General features: G+C 36.9%; 1 protein-coding gene across 4 annotated transcripts in view; it reads left to right on the plus strand.

Annotated features, from left to right (window-relative positions):
* LOC117237929 (POU domain, class 6, transcription factor 1) overlaps positions 1-18,355 on the plus strand; it is a 210,967-nt gene extending 192,612 nt beyond the window's left edge. For 3 of the 4 annotated variants that reach the window (XM_033502368.1, XM_033502369.1, XM_033502371.1), the window contains 5 exons: positions 3,189-3,369; positions 4,405-4,461; positions 5,594-5,677; positions 13,254-13,390; positions 13,843-18,355. In XM_033502368.1, the coding sequence (XP_033358259.1) occupies positions 3,189-3,369; positions 4,405-4,461; positions 5,594-5,677; positions 13,254-13,390; positions 13,843-13,967 (584 nt within the window). In that variant the 3' untranslated portion in view covers positions 13,968-18,355. The remainder of the gene's footprint in view (positions 1-3,188; positions 3,370-4,404; positions 4,462-5,593; positions 5,678-13,253; positions 13,391-13,842) is intronic. The other variant, XM_033502370.1, reaches the window with a different exon arrangement.
* Positions 18,356-19,025: the final 670 nt, after the last annotated feature.

Consider the following 19,025-nt stretch of genomic DNA (forward strand, 5'->3'; position numbering starts at 1 on the left):
TCGTTTTCTTTTCTTAATGCTATATGTTCAGTTTTCGAAATTTCCTGATAAAAGTTAGGGAAGAAAGGAATGTCTTCAAGTGTCCAGATTGAAATTATTGGGATAGGTAGTAAGATAGTAAGAGCCTTTAGGTGGTTTAGATAAATTAGGCAATTTAGGAAGTTGGAGAAATTGTTCACAGAATTCATGTGACTAACGTTGATTAGTAGATTGTGCATGTTTCTGCATTTATGGGAAGTTTAAGGGTGCATAATTTTATAAAATGTACATAATACGTAAAATACATAAAGATAAGTACACATTGTAATATATTCATACTAGATGGAATCAATCTTCATATATTCATTCCACCTTTTTAGTTCACACACGAAATTATGAAATTGTATTATTATACACATATACAGTCCAACTATATTTATGGGCGGAAAGAGATCACTTTTAGGGGCTGAAACAATTTTCTGCTAATAATTTCTCTTTTTAGATATGTTCATAAGAATATGAATCTGCTCAGACTTCCTTAATGTGTTAATTATCTCATGAATCATATTTAGACGAGAAAAAGACAGAGGAACTTAGACAAGAAAAGAATATTCTCATTTTATGTATGAGAAAATAGAGGTTACTAATTGTAAGATGAGAAGATGTAAAATAGTTTGATAATGTAATAATAGGAACGTGAAGCATTTTTTCAAAAATTTTGTCTGGTCAACCATATTTGGGTATATGCATTTCAGCAAGGATGTCATTGAATGATTCACCAAACAAATTTATCTTTATTTTGAATTGACGAATTATATTTTGGCAAACCATTCAAGAATAAAAGCATAAAATTGATCGTCAGTCCGATGTAAGAACGTTTCAATCCGGCACAATCCGATGTATTACGATGCGTTATGATCTGATAATTAAGTTGATCGACGGAAGAATCATTTATTTATCAGGAAATAAAAATGTTTTATAAATTCAACGATTCTTCCTGTCTAGTTGCCTCGAATTACGTTTCTTTCCTCCGACGATACAGCATTTAATGCACAGTCAAAGCCGATAAATAATAATGTCGGCGGCTCAAGCTGTGCCGCGAAGCTCTTAATAATCCTAATAGGATATCGTACAATGCACGGCTCATTACGGTGTATTAGATCGTTGCCTCGCTGCCTTCTGGGAAGCCATAAAGATTCTGACTACAGTACACGTAACCTCAACAGCCGGCAGACAATAATTTTAATAATTCACAATCATTGCTTAGGTTGGCACTTCGTCATTCCGCGAGCAACGATCAGAATAATCGTTGGACGTATCGAGCCTAACGATTCTCAATTGCCGGTGCCACGTTACTTAATAAATCTGCGTCTTTGTTAACCTATCTCCGATAACCGATCCTTGAGCAACGGTTCGTAAATTTAAAAGAAGGTTAGATGCTTTGCTTATTTCAAACACGACGAATAGAGATTGATAATGGAGAGTAAATTTTGAGGGACGAATAAATTTCCATCAACACATTATTCATTCGTGCTTTTTTCATAGATATCATAGATATTTGATTTCTTCTGTCGTCACAAAATTAGCCTTTAAATGTTGAAAGATTTCATCTTGCAATGTCCATTGTGGGGAAATTACATTTGGTCCACATACCAGTCAAGTTGATAAATTTTATCGACCTATTTAATTTCTAAAAGATTCTGGAACTAGAGTTGATCAATTTGGTTTTTGATTCAATTATTTGTACTATAGCAATTGAAAACTTGTATTACAAGAAAATGTAAAAATTTTGTTCACATGTTGATTTATTTATCACAGCTATGATCACTGCGCCTATATGTGCTACGTAAAAGTACTCTTTAACAAAATTACTGTCCATTACAAACTTCCATCGAATTAAAATACAAAGTTACCAAAGAAACATTCGATTCGACTGCAGAATGTAGCGGATTATAAATTTTTATTTCTGTACTTCATTAAAATATCAGAACGAACATAATGTATTTACAGCATTAAATGCTTTAAAAGCCTGAATGTTGGTATTTCGATACAAACATATTCCCGTGTAAAGATTCGCTTTAACGATCTTTACGTTCTTCATTGATTGCGAGTATGAAGGTTACGCTTCCTTGTACGTATCGATTCTCGAAAATGCTTGTACATTCATCGAAACTGGAGGATCGCTGACACGAGAAAGTCGAGGATCGCCGTCAATGCGTTTTTGTCCGCACGAGGAGACGAGGATCTCGCGTTCGATTGGAAATTAATGATCGCAGAAAACAGCGTGCCTCGGAAGAAGGATTTGCAGTTTATTGCTCGGCACAGAAAGCCGGCTCGAACTGGTCGAGATTGCGGGGCATGTGGGCACCACTATTGCGTGCGTATACATTCGGGGTGACAGATTTACGAGTGAAATCGGTGTAACTGAAGCTGCTTTAACGAAGCCGCCCGATGTCATTAAGCAGACTCCCGATGGAACTTCGAAACATTCCCGCGAAATCGATCCGCAACTCCATCGAAAATTTCTCTAATCTTTTGCCAAAACACGTTCTTAATATATCGGTATAAGTGGATTTTCTTAGCAAACAATCGAGGAAGAATCGACAGTTTTCATTCCAGAGTAAATTATATTTCCTCGAATCGATTTAGAACTCGTTGGGAAATTCCTATAATCCTTGTCTGAGTACGTCATTCCAAGAAAAATAAATCTTGTTTCGTTAGTCAGAAATCAAGAGAGAAATGAAAATTTTTAATCCATTCAGGAGTTCGATAGAAGAGTGTTCTAATGCCTGATAAACCTAAGATATATTTTTCCATAACCGCTGATTCTACGATTAGATCTTGATATCAGAGAATCAGAAAATAGTTAAAAATCTGTATTTATGTGTGAAACATAGTTGGAAAAATATTGAACACATATCTTTCTTATTACTAATGGCTAATTCTGAAAGGATGAAAACAATCCTTAGAACTAGCGATTGAAACTGCTCTTAAATTAAATATTCTTCAAATATCTGTTTCTTATTACTTATAAATGAACCAAAACCGAAAACTTTTGAATAATTGACCAACTGCAGAATGAACTGTATACAGTAGTAAAATAATAATCAGATTTACGCTATAAAAAAATTCTTTGAACGTCCAAGATTCCTGATTCCTTTTAAACCTTTAAGACCACCAAAGGGAAGATTTGCAAACTATAATTGCAGATCAGCCGACGATCAACGAAGCCACGAACAACGTAGTCGATGGCATCAATCTGGACGAGATCAAGGAGTTCGCAAAGGTGTTCAAGTTTCGCAGATTGTCGCTGGGTCTGACGCAGACCCAGGTAGGACAGGCCCTGAGTGTGACAGAGGGGCCAGCTTACAGCCAAAGTGCCATATGCAGGTGAGTGTACGACGAAACAGTCGCGTGTTCCCTTTGTTTTATTTTTTAATTTCTTTTTATACTCTCCTTATCTTCTTCTATGACGAATAATTTGAAACGGACGTCGCTGATGAGACACAGAAATAGAACACGTTAATAGGTTATGATATGACAGTGTGCCAGGTCACTGGAAATGGGGAAAATATGGTGAATTTCGATAGTTCCCCGTCTGGCTGCTAACAATCTATATACATTTCTAAACTACGGTAAATCTCGATGATGTCTTCTTTTGTTTAGAAAAGTCGGGGCTAAGGGACACTTATCGTTAGTTGAAAGTTCCACGAAACGGTCATACATCCTTCCACTCTGTCCTATGTCCAAATGAAATTGGCCACTGAGTCAGCGTACAAAATCCTGACATTCGTTATGTCATTCTCTTTTGTCTTTCTTAATCTCTCTGTTTCGTGTTTTCTACACTTTTGTTCGAATGAAAATTGAGGGAAGTGTCTATTCGTAGGAACGAGTTCGTACAACATATCTTCCTATTTTATATTTTTGTACCTTAAAAAAGGAGTATACGTGATGAATGAAGCAACAGTATATGTGATGAAATTGGTAATCCAAAAAGTGGCCCCAAGTAACCAATTCATTTTGGACATAGTGTTTAAACGAAAGAGTTAGTTATCCCGATTTGTATTAATTCATGTCGTATACTATATTGTATATTTGATCATGTTCGACGCTCTTCGAGTACAGACTCTAAGAGAGAAAACGTCGTTGAATTTTCATGTGATCGTACTCTGTGGGAAATGTCTAATGTGTAACCTGCCACGGTGGTTCCTGAAACCTGTTTCATTTACAATTATGATTTTTAAGAGATCGAGTACACTATCTTCAACCCTCAAGTTTGACGAATAACATGTCTTTCCAAAATACATATAAAATTACGAAAGGAACCACAGTGGTAATGCTGGTGGCAAGTAGAAACACTGTTTCTACATCCATATAGTATTGTTATCGTAACGACTAATTTAAGCATTGGTGATTGTTCCCCAGTGCCCTGGCTACCCAGATGTACGCTGCCTCGCAGATTGCCTCTCAGCAGCAAGCTACGTACGTTCACCCCTCATGCTATTTAATTTACCTAAAAATCTAAAACTTTTTCAAATCCTCTGGAAGCATAGCAGTTATACCCAAGCATGTGAATCCGTACATTTGGTATCGTCGTGTGCATATGTTAAAAGGCGTACGAATAGCTCGGAATGAGTGTTCTCGACGAAACAATCAAACCTTCGCAGGTTAATTTACCTTTGTTTTATATATATATATATATATCTTTTTTTTCATTTTATTACATAAACGAAATTGATACAGGAACAAGCGTATACGCGTACTATGTTAGTACGAATTAACTTCTATCCGAATACTCTCGCCCTGATCTTTCTTCTATTTTTCTGTCCAATGTCTGTCGATCTTCTCTGTTCGACTCTCCTCGTGTTTCGTTAGACGAAACGTTTAGTCGCTTTTTAACCACGTCTTAGTACCATATGGGGCATATTTGGGTATAGCTGCAAAAGCACTATCACTAATTTCTAACTCCGTTTTCTGAGAAAAGAAAAATAAAAAGTAAAATATAAATGAAATGCGAAAGGAGCACTTCTGAAAGTTAACGATTTCTTCGAGCCAGGGCATTGGCAAACTTGGGCATGATGTCGCCAACGCGTAAGAACACGTTCAAGAAATCGCGGAGATCGACGTCCGTCGACGAGAGTGTGTTCCTTTTTAGCCGATCTTCGTCTTGATATTTTTTTTTTTTTATTTTTTTTGATACTTGTTCTAAATTAATTATCTCAATCTTCACAATAATGAACTTGGTTTACGCTCGTCGCAGAAGAACACTAGCTCTCGAAGCGCGTTGGCAACATCATACACGGTATCACCAGAACCTTTAAGCATGCACGCATTGTCAATGTCCTGTTTTTGAGTCAATGCATGCCTTTTAGTGCTCCTTTAGTCGAACAAAGACGCAAAGAATTTCTGTCAATTCAATTCTATACCTTTTCATTCGAACATAATTACGCGAAGTGTCTTAATTGATAATATTTGTGACTGGTATTTCTAAATGATCGAATAGCGTGTCTTTACGTCTTTGGCGTGGAAAGTGCGATTTCTTCCTTCACGAGTTTTCATCTTATATAAGATACGAGATCACAGAACGAGAATCATAACTTATTGTTGGCTCTAGATTCGAAAAGTTGGACATTACGCCAAAGAGCGCGCAGAAGATAAAACCGGTCCTTGAAAGGTGGATGAAAGAGGCTGAAGAGAGGTGAGTATATCTGGAATGTCATTTTACAATTTCAATTCATTTTGTGGATTTGTAATGATGTAAGAAAAAGTAAAGATGTGGCATTATAATCTTACCTCTGAAAAAATCTTCCTCGAACGAATTGATAAACTTGAATTCGACGAAGATCAAATTTAATCAAATTCAAAAATATTTATCGAGACACATTTCACAGAACACTTCTCCTAAAATTTCTAATTTCTTCAAATTTCGTAACATCTAAATACCTTAGGTATTCAAACGGAGATCTTAAATTCGGTAACATTCTAAATTTCTCAATATGAAAAGACCTGAAATGTGCAAATTAAAAATCCATGTCCACATCCTGGTTAAACATTTCTCCCCCTGAAGCTCGATTACTGTCAAGTGCAATACTACACGAAGTACTCGTCTCCTTCAAAAACAAAGCTTCATTACTTATCGAATGCTTTCCTTAAATTTTCCGAACGTTTTCTTTTTCTTCTAAATTTCTCGATATCAACGGCACTGAAACTGAAATCTTAAAACTCTCCAACAAAGCATTCTCAAGTCAAGCACAGTACTAAATAGATATTCAACTCTCTTTTGAAGAACCGACACTTCTTCCTTTATTGATTGAAAAAAATTAATGATACTCAGAATCACCTTCAATTTCGTGAAGATCGTCCGATCACGTACAAGATTGCCGTTTTAACGACGTATATCGTAACTCATGATTATCCAACGACCGTCCAACAGGATCTCAAGCAGTGTCCAAGAGCGTGTGAACGCGTGCGTGCTAATTGGTAATTCGCTAATTGAATCCACCTGATTAATTGCAGATCCGCGTCTAATAAATACGCGGAATGTTAATTAGAATGGGGGAAACCGTTAGCGGGATCGTGCTCTCCGCGCTGCTACAGGTACCGCCGGTTTTATTCGTGTCGCGAAAGAAGTCGCCTATCGGCTTCCTCCTTCGAGGTATCGGTTTTACTGCGTGCACCGACGTACCTACACACCGACATCCCACGATTTTCTGCGAACGCTGTATCAGGATCTGTAATTAGTGAAATTTAAAGTTTAATTCATCGTTCGACCGTGGCCGACCGATACAACCGTCCTCATAACGAACGATACGCGGCACGCCGACTTATTTCCATTGCCGTGGATATTCTTGCGAAATTTTCATGGTTTATTGTTGCTTTTGATCTTATGTAGATTAATTTTGTAATATAGGAAATTTGCTTCGATAGGAATAAATTGATGTGAAGTATCGAGTTTTGCAATATGTCACGTAAGGAGGTTTCGGATTTGGAATGTCACAAATAGTATTTGTGGGTTTTCGTGAAAAGAAATGTTGTTTCCTAGAATTATCTATTTAAATGACTATCAGATTTCTTTGCATTCTAAAAGTGCGTATCAATAGTCCGTAGTAACTTTCCCAAGAAGCTTAAGAATCATTCAGCCGCTAAGGTTAAAATATTCTAATCCTAAAAAATTTCTATATGTAGCATTTAGATTCCTCCTGTAGCTTAAGAGTCAAAATCATTAGAGCTCTAATCTAATTCAAATATAATCCAAATCTTAAAAAATTTCGGAACTCTGAAAGCTAATGTCACAAGTCTTCATTAATTAGTGGCAATGTCTAAAAAAAACGTTCATCTTCTCACACAGTGTATATTTTAAATCATCAACTTAAAAAATCATAATTTGCGAATATTCGTAACAAAATATCCTATCTAATCTTTAAATTGACGTTCATATTCCCACGATACAGAATGGTCGTTGAACAAATATTACAATCTAAGAGTATCAATCAATCGAATTTCACGAGTCGGTGACACCTAACACACGGTTTATGGTTTCGATTTCACCGCGATGCCATTTTATTATCGGCAAAAGTGTGGAGAGTATATATACGTGTGTTATATGCAAAAAGATATATATAAACACGTGCAAATACAACAGACGTGTTATAAAATACACATGTACGTATATGTATTTATATATGTAGGGTAGCGTATCGAGGTACGCAGCATGTATCTCGACCGTGAACCGGATGATTCGATGACAGGAGCACGCGGTCATTTCTCTTTTCGCGGCCGAGCCGGCAACAATGACCCATTCCGCATTCCCGCGGCGTAACATCAACAGATTTTCCCAAAACGAACAAAATGATTTGTTGACTATGCATTAACACCTTTGCACGGCGATACAGCGAATCATCCCCGGCGTTATTGGCCCGGAACCGTTTTCCCGTTTAATGATTCGTTCCTTGATTACTCGTTCGTTCAAAACGAAAAGTGAAAGTCCTCTCATTTTCTCTTTTCCGCCACATCATCCCATTACTCCAGGTAGAACGTGAATGATCAGACGAGGCGTTCATTCTAAAAAAAAATGTGAGAATCTGTGTTTTTTAAATCATTTTCGATTGAATCAAATCTTTTTTTCTCGTTGGAAAAATATTTCTTTTGTTCGACGAACATAATGGGCAATTGTTGAACATGTGATTTTTTTATCTCAATTTCGTCGTAAAATTTTTCTTAAACATATTTATTGGAAAAGAAGTGAAATCGAAGCATAGAAGTTCGATGACTATAATAAAATTGTAAAGAAGACGATGGTGCATTTCGAAGAAAATATTCGCATTAGAGCAAATAAATAAATATACGAATAAAGAATACTTTTCATTTCTAACAAAATAGAATGTCTTAATTTTCTACAAACCTTAAATTTGACAATTGTTCGAGAATTGTTAGAAATTCGAAAGGCTCTAGAGACCAAATACTTGTCAAAGTATCCTTCTGTTAAATATTTTTAAATGTCCTACATAATTAAATAATTTTTCCGCAGCGTAATACACCCAATTATGATCATTGCGATCTACGAATTCCTAATAAACCCATTAGACCGTTCCATATACTCATCCGATCTTGAAAAGACCAAAAAATATTCAATTACCACTGGATTTCAAAGGAACTGAGTTCGAAACCGAGCATAGAGCTGGACGTGGAAGGATTACGAGCCTGTGGATCCGTCAGCCGGTTAACGCAGCCGACTATTATCCAACCGATTCGATGACGGTTTAAGCACGGTCATTTCTCTTTTCGCTCGCGCACCAACCGAGCAACAATGACCCATCCTGCATTCTCGCGGCATAGAAGTAAGCGCGACCGTGCCGGCCGCGTCCGGGAAAAATGAAAGCGGCTAGTTTATGCGGTGCACGTGCACGATTTATCTGCCGAGTAATTAAACTGTGGACTAATTAAAATCAGGTTTCTGATGTACCCCTCCCTTCGCAGCTCTCTACCCCACCAAGCTCTTACCCACGATTCCTGTCGTTTCTTCTCCACCTCCTTTTACTGCCTCTTTCTCGTTCCCTCTTTCACTCCTCTGATTCTCTTCCTTATTCTACTTAGAATTTCTACACGGTCGCGTAAACGCTAACACTCGCCAATCCGTGGTACACCCACGCCACAATCTCTCTCCTTCTTCGTTTATTTCTTTGTCTATTACGCAGTTTGCTTATATTTTCTCTTCCCTTCTAGATTTCTAATGGCTCCAGGTGTTTCCATAATCTTTCAAATGCTATTTCTTTCCATTTCTCGCCTTTACAAGTCTCTGATTTTATATTTTATATTTCAAAATTTCATTCGCACTATAACGAGACAGGATTGTTACGATTATGTTGTGCAAATTTTAAATCAGTCTGAAAATGTATATAGAAGTTACAAGATATTTATTGCAAATATTTATAGAAAACTTTTATGTCCAAGTCGTATGTGTCACGTAAAAGATTTTGAAATTTCATTTGCACTGTAATGAGAGATGTCGAGCAAATTTAAATTCAATCTGAATATGTATATAGAATTCACAACACATTGATTGCAAATATGCACTCAATAAAAAGTTAGTATACAGTACTTGGTCATCTCAAGCACATAATAAATTTAAGCACATAAGATAATTTAAATATTTGTGCGATCTCTGTGAGATATGTAGTTGCACTAAATATTTTATAACCCCTATGTGTCTTATTCGGATTTGTTTCAAACTTTACCAATAGTATTACCGCGATAGTTAAGCCTCGTTACAGTGCTAATAAAATTCTAAAATCTCGTATAACGCATATAATATATTCATAAAAGGTTTTCACAAGTGTTTGAAGACTTCCGTGAGTTACTGTATATATACCTCTCGGCAAGATTTAAGCTTGTTTAATGCCAGCCAATAAGGAGTTTCTAATAAATATTCGATTAGCTGATTTATTCCAACGATCCAGAGGACGGATTTAGAGGAGACAAGAATCAAACCTCCCCGCTGACTAAGCACGTTTTCAACGTTTGTCTGATAGCACGTACTTGGTCGTGATTCATATTTCAAAAAAAGAAAAGAAAAGAGACGACGTGGTGCGTATTGTCTTGAACGCGACACGTCGGCTCGGTGTTAGAGGCTCCTTTCATTCTTTTTCCTCTTCTCCTCGACGACGACGTTTAATTCTCGCTTCCTCTTGCTTATTCTCTCGCCCTCGTGGATTAAACCTCGCCACCGCGTTTTATCCCTGTCCTTGTTTCTCCTTCGTCTACGTACCTACCGCGTTTCCCCTCTTTCTCTCTTCATTTGGCTTCTCACCTATGAGGGAATACGTGCTCGGGCTAACCCTCGACGCCGGTTTGATTCCACGTTTTCCCTTTCTCCCTCTTTTTCTCTCACTCTCTTTATCCAACCCTCGTCACTCGTCCCGACGAGTTTCCTCTCTTCTTCAGTCAGCTTTTCTCGCCTGCAATACACGCGCGCGATAATAACGTTTCCTTTGGAGGCGGAAGGGTTTATTAAGATTATTGAAAGCGGTGGTAAATTGGCGCAAGAGAAGCAATTACGATATTTGTGACCGCTTTGAAGCGGTCGCCTTTTAATTTGTGTCGCGTGTCTTCAGTTATTGAAAGCTTTGTGCTCCTCTTTTTCTCCTTTCTCTTTCTCTCTTTTCGTTTCTTTCCTTATTTAACTAGCTTTTAATAAGTGCTCGGAACTCGAGCTTGCATTTTAGTCGGCCGTAATGTCGGCAATTGCTTTGATAAACGATTAAAACAATATTCATAATAATACCTACCGTTTATAATTCGCAGACCTCCTTGGAAGATATTTTTAATTGCTCCCTTCGAGCGTAGCCTTTCAACTCTTCGGGCGTCGACATTTTTTTAATGGCTGAATTCACATTTCGACGAATGCTACAAACTCCATCAGCCTTTTACACCAATGACTCAAATATAATTAATAAACCGGCGCGCCACTAAAAATAAAGCTCTTGTATAGGAAAAATGTAATTTCCGTGTGGATAATTTTAATCACATAAATTAATAAATTCTACCACTTCTCGTCAATTACTAGGAAACTGATCTGTTTCCTATACAATATCCGTTCTAATAACGTTTATACCAGTTTTGAAGATCGCTAAAAGCTTTCCCTGAATATTATTTGAGTAAATAACGAGTGTTAACTAACAAGATGCCAGTGTAATTGATTTTATTTTATTCAGACCATAACATCTCTAAGAACATTGAAATTTCTCCAACATATTTCATATCTCCAACTAGAGGTGGATTCTTTGTATAAAAATGAATAAAAACCAGATAAATAAAACTACCCGTCATAACTATTTTAATACAATAATAGAATAATTTACTCTGATACAAACATACATAATATTGATACATAAATATTTAACGTATTATCAAGACTTGATGATGTCTACACACAGAACAAGTAAAAGAAACAAATACAATGAATAAATAAACAAAAGATCAGGAATGAAACTATGCCATCGCAATTACCATCTTTAAACGCATTAATATGTTGTAATTCACTCTTAGAACTCTCAGACATTATGACAACAAAATTGCAATATATTAACATTTTACCATTTTCAGCGGCAGCGCGTAAAAAATTCGAAATAAAATATCTCGTTATTCCATCAAGCCTACCTCGTCATTATCTAAATACACCATTAATTTTTCTCCATCAGATTACCATTTTCAACGCAATAATATTTATATTATATAATCTATTTTTCAAAATCGAAATCGAAAACGAAACGGGATTGTTACAATAAATTTATAACATACTGATATTTTACCATTTTTTCCTGAAACGCGTACAAAATTCGAACTAAAACATTTCCTTATTCCATCGAGTCTACCTCATCACCATCTAAATGCCCCATTAATTTTTCCCTATTAAACAGCGGCGTAGCGTGGACGTATCGCCCCGTACCACCCCTACTCGAATCCCATGGTCGTTCGTCAGCCTCCGTTGAAAACTCACCCCCCTGTCCGAGGGGGGTAGCTGGTTTCGAAGCATCGGTTCTTCGCGCTCGCCGGCTTCTCCATTAGCATATTGTTTTCGCGGATTCGACGAAATATCACCGCGCGATGCTAATGACTCAGCCTGCACTTTTTTCGGCGGGGCTCGACAGTTGGTCATACGGAGTTAAATTAAAAACATAAATTCCACAGCGGCGTCCACCTACGCCTCTATCCCCCCGTCGGCCAACCCTCTGTGTGTTGTGTGCGTCGAGGACGGCCGACCCTTCATCCTCTTCTCTCCCTCCTTCTCGCTCGCCGTCTCTGTCTTTCTCGCTACATTTCACCCTCTCTCACGCGTTTGGCTCGTTTAGTCGCGATTCCCAGCGGAAGTTCTCCTGTTTACGGTTACGAGGTTTTTTCGAAGCGGCAGCGACGCTTCGATCGCTAATTTCATTTGCGCGACGGCGACGTCGCGATACCCTCGACCGTTCCATTCGTGAAAGTTCGTCGGCTAGGGACGCGGGCCAATCAGTCAAGGGGGATGAATGTCTCGCAAAATGCCCACTATGTTTCCTCTTCTCTATTTGTCTATTCTTCCACTTTTCCCTATTTATCCTATTTTTTTATTCTCCTTCCTTTTTGGTTTTACTCGTTGTTTATCTGAAAAAGTTAGGGAATGGATGAAATTGATTAGTTTAGATTTGCCCAAATTTATCTGAATCTGTGATTTTCTATTCTTTTACATTTCCATGTGTATTAATAATCTCTTTTTTTTAACATTTTTTTCTTCTTTTTGTTTTTTTTGAAAAGAAAGGAATATAATATGGAAGTGGATGAAATCGGTTAGTCCAGATCTGTCTCTTTTTGTCTGTTTATGGCGCTTCCAGTTTCACGAGAATCGCTTTGATGCAGAGAAAGTTTGCCGAGTTAACACACGATCAAATTCGCGTGTTTTGTTTTAATATTTGATTAGAACATGATCGAGGTATTTGCATTGGCACGAAATGAAAATTCAGTTCTCGCAATCAAGTCGGTTTGTCCATAGGGAGCTTCTCCTTCCTCCTTCCCTGCTCTTTTTATTGTCTTTTTCAAGATATTATTTAGTTAACACAGCATATCATTGGGATCATGATGTTCATTCCTGTGACACGCATGTTCATTCTGAATTTTATTTTATTTTATTTTTTTATGTGTCTGTCATTAATAGATATATTTTCTAATTTTGATTTGATTTGTTGAAACGTATAACGTTAATGGATTTTATGGAACAGGAATGAGAATAGTGCGTTTGGTTTCAGGCACAAGAGCGGGCTACATCAGCTGACAGATTTCATTGGCGTGGAAACGAACAAGAAACGAAAGCGACGAACTTCGTTCACTCCACAGGCTTTGGAACTGCTGAACGCTCACTTCGATAGAAATACTCATCCTAATGGTAAGTTTCTCTGTTTCTTTTGCTAATATCGTGCATTCTATGAACGACCATTTCTTTTTTTTTTAAATTGTTATTCGTATTTCGTATTTTAGTAAAGATCTTGATTCACTTTTAACGAATCTTCGAGAAAAGTTAAGTTGTATTAGCATGAAATTGTAATTTGAAATTTTCATAATGGAAGATGTTGATATAAACAGTTTTCAATGCCTGGGATTCTCACTATAGCGTTATGGGTAGAAATTTTGCAATTGCCATTCTTTACAAAAGTTTAGGAATTCTAGCGAAAGGAATTTCATACAGAAACGGTCGTAACCAAGCATTTGACATATTATACAAAGATTCTAAATACGAAAAATTAAAAAATCTCGTTACCTATTAAATACATTCAAGCAAGAAAAAAGATAAAATTCTTTTCAAAAATTAATAATCGTCTTTCTCTGTACTTATTTCAGGCAACGAAATTACGAACTTGGCGCAACGCCTCGGATACGACAGAGAAGTGATCAGGATTTGGTTCTGTAACAAGAGGCAATCCCTAAAGAACGCGGTGAGACTGATGTCGAAGGACGTTGTGTAAAAGTGCTAGGATAAGATTGGTCGCGAACGGAACCAGTGAACAAGAATAATTAAAAAAGAAATGAAGAAGCTTTAAGGACTCGAAGTTTACGTTGCACGGATTAATTCCACGAGATTCGAATCGCGTTTACGTTCATCGGTCGCTTTGCATCAACCCAGGGATGGATCGATGAGATTTTGCGCGTGAATTGGGGATTTCGACAACGGAGATCACAGAAGAATGGAAAAAAGGGTTCACCGAATCTCGCGTTAATAATATAATTCCGACAAATCAGCGCGCCCGAAGGAATCGCTTTAAAAAGTCATGTTTCTGGGCGACAACCGGCGAATCATGAAGTTTTAAAGGCGCGCTCTCGACGATCGATGTAAAGATCATTGTGATTGCAGGCGTATACGAGACCTATATGTAAATAGTTTTAAACCTACGATTAATGTGATGTACAGGAGTCGAGCGTTTAACGTTGATAATTGCCTTAACCGCCATCGTCTTATCCGATAAATGTTAAACGAAGAAAGAAGGAAATGAAATCGATAAAAAATTGTAAGATTTCATTACAGATGAAAAGAATGCAGTTTTATTATCGATAGTCGATAAAGAAACGGCTGATGGTAATATATATACTGATAAATGGTACACGAAATGTTATCGATTGATGGTAAAACATAAAATTGACATCTCGTAAGTTTCTAGAAATATAATAGAAGAAAATTCTTGATAAATATTCGGTTATAGAACTCGTGTACCATTTGTCACGGGACAGAACGCGATAAGACGTAAATCAAACAACAATTATCAAGTCGCGTCTCGGCTCGTGAAACTAGGATAAGTAAATTCCATTAAGTAATCGCACAGATAACGCTAGTTCGTGAAACGATCGAGAAGCTTCCAGCTACTGAGAATCGTCTGTCATTAAGAAACCAACAGACGAAGCACAAAACGAGGATCGTGCAGAAGATATGATCGAAATCTTCTAAATCGTTCCAAAAGATAGAATGATATTTTCTGTACGAAATCCCATCGAGAACCACGAGACCGAGGAACAAACCAGTGTGTTCGGTCCTCTTGCACACAGGAAGGAACATAGTTGAAGCAACGAGAACAGCAACAGTAACAGGATACCAATAATAACAAACAGCCAACAACAGTACCGTCACATTCACATGCCATACACAGCGGGATACAATTCAGTTTGACCACACAGGAAATAGCAACGGAAAAGTTTTGACAGTACCGCCGCTATCGTTTATGACGATCCATCATCCAACTCTTTTTATTTTCATTCTTACCGGTAAAACAACCACTCGTTTACAGGCTTCGTTAGGGAAGAAAAAATGATAAAAAATGTTTCAACCATATTGTTCTCTGGGTGTGCTCGTCTGTAAATTATACTCGTGTATTTAGGTAAAAAAAAAAAAAAGAAAATCGATCGAAAAGCAAAAGTCACGAGGGACATGAAGCTAGAGAAAAAAAGGAGAAGAAGACGAAGGAACTTTGTAGCGAGTAAATTAACGCAATAATGTCTTTTTGAAAGTATATTATCGATCGATCATAAGGATCCTCCTGATGCCCTTTTAAAATTCTATTCGAACCCGAGAAAAAGGGACGTTTGAAGGTGGTTTGAGGTTTTTCCCCCGCAAAGTAACATGGAAAAAAGTACTAGTCCGTAATAATCTGCCATATAAAGAGGTATACGTATTAAACATTTACGCATCTTTCGTTCCTAAATGTTCGATCTGCTTGCCGCTGGTGATTGTATCGATATATTTATATTTGGTACGTGTCCCGTCTTTCTTTAGTGCCTGGAAAATATGCAATCGAATTACCGCTTCAAAAAAGAAAAATTGATTCAATTTTTGCTTTAGCTAGGACAAAAAAAATACAGGAAACAACCTTTATCTATAGTATCTCTAGTTAAAGCAAAATATTGAATGAATAGCAATTTTAGGAAGAGTTTCGAATAATCATTCTTCATTCTCAAAGAAAATCGATAGATTGCTTGCTGGATGATTATCATCAATATGACATCTTCGATTTTCCTATTCCGCTTTCATTCGATTCTGAAGATGAGTGACTTTCAAGAAATAAATATAGAATTGCGCGAAGCTGATCGACATATCACCGATATAAATTCCATGGTAATAAGTACGAGCTGAATATATACCTATATACATATATACATATGCGTGTACATATTATATATGTATATGTGCGTATAACACGGCCATGAAATAGGCAACGTGCACTGGATAAAGATATTAATTCGGTTGCAAATTCACCAATGCAAGGACATTAATGAATAGCGATGTAGTGAATCACAGATGCCGTGAGTCGTCTTTGGCGAACATTTATTTCACTTCCGGTGTACGATTCAAGCGCGCAAATTGAATCGTGTAATAGACACGAAAATGGCGTATTTCGAGCGAAGACGGGACGCGGCACGACCAGGGACAGGTTTCCAATTTCCACAGACGAATCTTCGTATTTAACGCATCCAGAGGAATGGTTCGTTAGTAAAAAAGAGTAAAAAGAAAAAAAGAGAAAAAAATGCAAAAAAAAAAAGGGAGAAGACGAAGGAGAATGGAAAGAGGAAGAGTAAACTAAATAAAAATAAATTATAATACCACATTTTACGAGAAAAGCTTAAAATATCGACCATCCACGAAGGATAAAAGTATCTCATGTATTCCCCGGTTAAGCGATATAGAAATAATAGCGTTTACTTTTGAATGTGTTCCGCTTCAAGTGAAAGGGCTCTCTTTCTTTCAGTCTAATCTAAACTAAACTAAACTGGAGGGCAGGATAGTCGGTTTTCAAGATAAAAAAAAAAATATTATAAAATATATGCGAAAATGCGAAAAAAATAAATACTACAGAAATAGCGCGCGCGACCGATCGACCATTGTTCTCTCTCGACGATTTTTCCTTCCTTGCCGTTAATAAACGATACTGTAGGCGAAACTAAACCCATCCCAAAAGAAATAATAGTATGACACGATTTCTTAAATATCTCTCAACTCGAGTATAATTAAAAAAGAGATAAAAAAGAAGTATTACACGCGTTACATACACAGATATACACGACGATTGTGCGTTTAAAGGAACATAATGAGAAAAAAAAGAGGAGATGATACCATGACACATACATACAGCATAATACATACATACATCGTTCATACAGACAGGTACACATTGTACTTCGATACCCCGCCGTTGTAATGGGCTAATTCAGTACGATTAATTATTAAACCTGAAGATCCTTGCAAGGAGCATAGCTAGGAGCGCGAATGGGTAGCGAGTGTACATATTAAGGCGACACCTAGGGACTGCAATATCGTAAGAATCTAAAAATGCTACTTTTAATAATCGTGACTGCTACGAAGTAGCTATGCACACGACATAACGATGACCAGACGACGACTAGACGACGACGGACGATTTAATGGACGATTTAATGGACCAACTGTGTAATTGCACGGTTGAAACGTTAACGACGAGAAAATAAAAAATCACGTTAGAGTTGGGGGAGGGGGGTAAAAAAATGAAAACTAAATTTGTAAGGACAAACGCGTACGTTTAAGATATTTTACTCTCTAGGATACCATTAAAGATACGAGCAAAGTGATCTGTTCCTAAACGAAGCACACAAAAATGGAGGTAATAGAAGATACAGAAAACTGAATAAGAAAAAAAAGAGAAAGAAAGATTTGCGGTGTAAAGGAGACAGGGAAATGTATTATAAGAAGAAAATGATGGGATGGTATACGGTTAAGAGTGGAGTTATATGGGGATAATTCAAAATTCAAAATTTTAATTACGGGATAGGGGGGGGCGTGTATGTTATTCTGTTTGATAAAAGAAAGGGATGGAGTGGGGTGGAACAAAAAGAGAGAGAGAGAGAGAAAAGAATGAAAACGTTTGTACAGAGATATTCCGGTTATTAAATTTTGTTATACGAGGAAAAAAAACTAACGGGGGAGAATGGCGCGGTGGATGTTGACGAGAGAATAAATAAGAAAAAAAAACTACGAACGAGTGAGGGAGAGTGTGAACAAGAGAGATACTGCTAACGAGAGAGAGAAAACAAATTTACGAATCATGTGTATTTTCTTCGTGAAAAAAAAAATTGATATTCAATAGGTCATTACGGAAATATAAACATGAGTATTAAAGAAAAAAAAACGTGAACTGTATTCGTGAGTGTCATATTTCTAAGGAAGATAGATCCACGGGCGAATGTTTTATAGCAGTTTCCGGCCGAATTTTCTCATTCAGGTTGTATCCAGAGATGAAAATACACGCATTGCTACGCTTGACGAATAAAATAACGAAATTATGTGTTTTCAGAACGAAAGAACAAATAGAAAATAATTTAAAGAAACAGAAAAAAATGATGGAAAATACTAAATAATCGAAGATGAAAAATAAATGACAGTAAACTAAAAAAACAAGAAAAAAACAAAAAAAAAATGAAAAGGAAGATAAGTTCGTGGCACGAACAAAAAGAGGAAACTGCTCTTGAAACATTGCCCAGCGAAACCAAAGTTCCTACTACGTTTTATAAAGTATATAACTGAACTGCAAAACTTGAATTGTACATAAACGAGGGTTAAGCTAGCACACGATCCACAAATACAATCAGCAATCGAACGACGCAAACAGACGAGGGATGCAAGGTCAATTGATTCCACGTCGCGATTCGTTTATTATTTATTAATACGAAATTCAGACAAATTCAAGAAGATCCGCGTAACGGGCCACGCGATATACATCAAGCGGCAAATAATCTTGTAATATACCATCGCCTTCGCAATTTAAAAGAGACGGGGGACAATTGATCGTGACAGCACAATAAACGATGAGCATAAAGCGGAACATACTACGAGAGAGGAAAACGCGTTAATACATACATACATACATACATACATACATACATACATACATACATACATACAGATGGACACTCGCACAGATACATATTATACATACAATCTGACATAACATACTTTATTACATTTACGAACACATATATACATGTATACATACATAATATACAGAGAT

This window comes from Bombus vosnesenskii, unplaced genomic scaffold (genome assembly GCF_011952255.1).
Source record: "Bombus vosnesenskii isolate JDL3184/JDL3185 unplaced genomic scaffold, Bvos_JDL3184-5_v1.1 scf7180000013410, whole genome shotgun sequence".
In the NCBI taxonomy this organism is placed as follows: Eukaryota; Metazoa; Arthropoda; class Insecta; order Hymenoptera; family Apidae; genus Bombus; species Bombus vosnesenskii.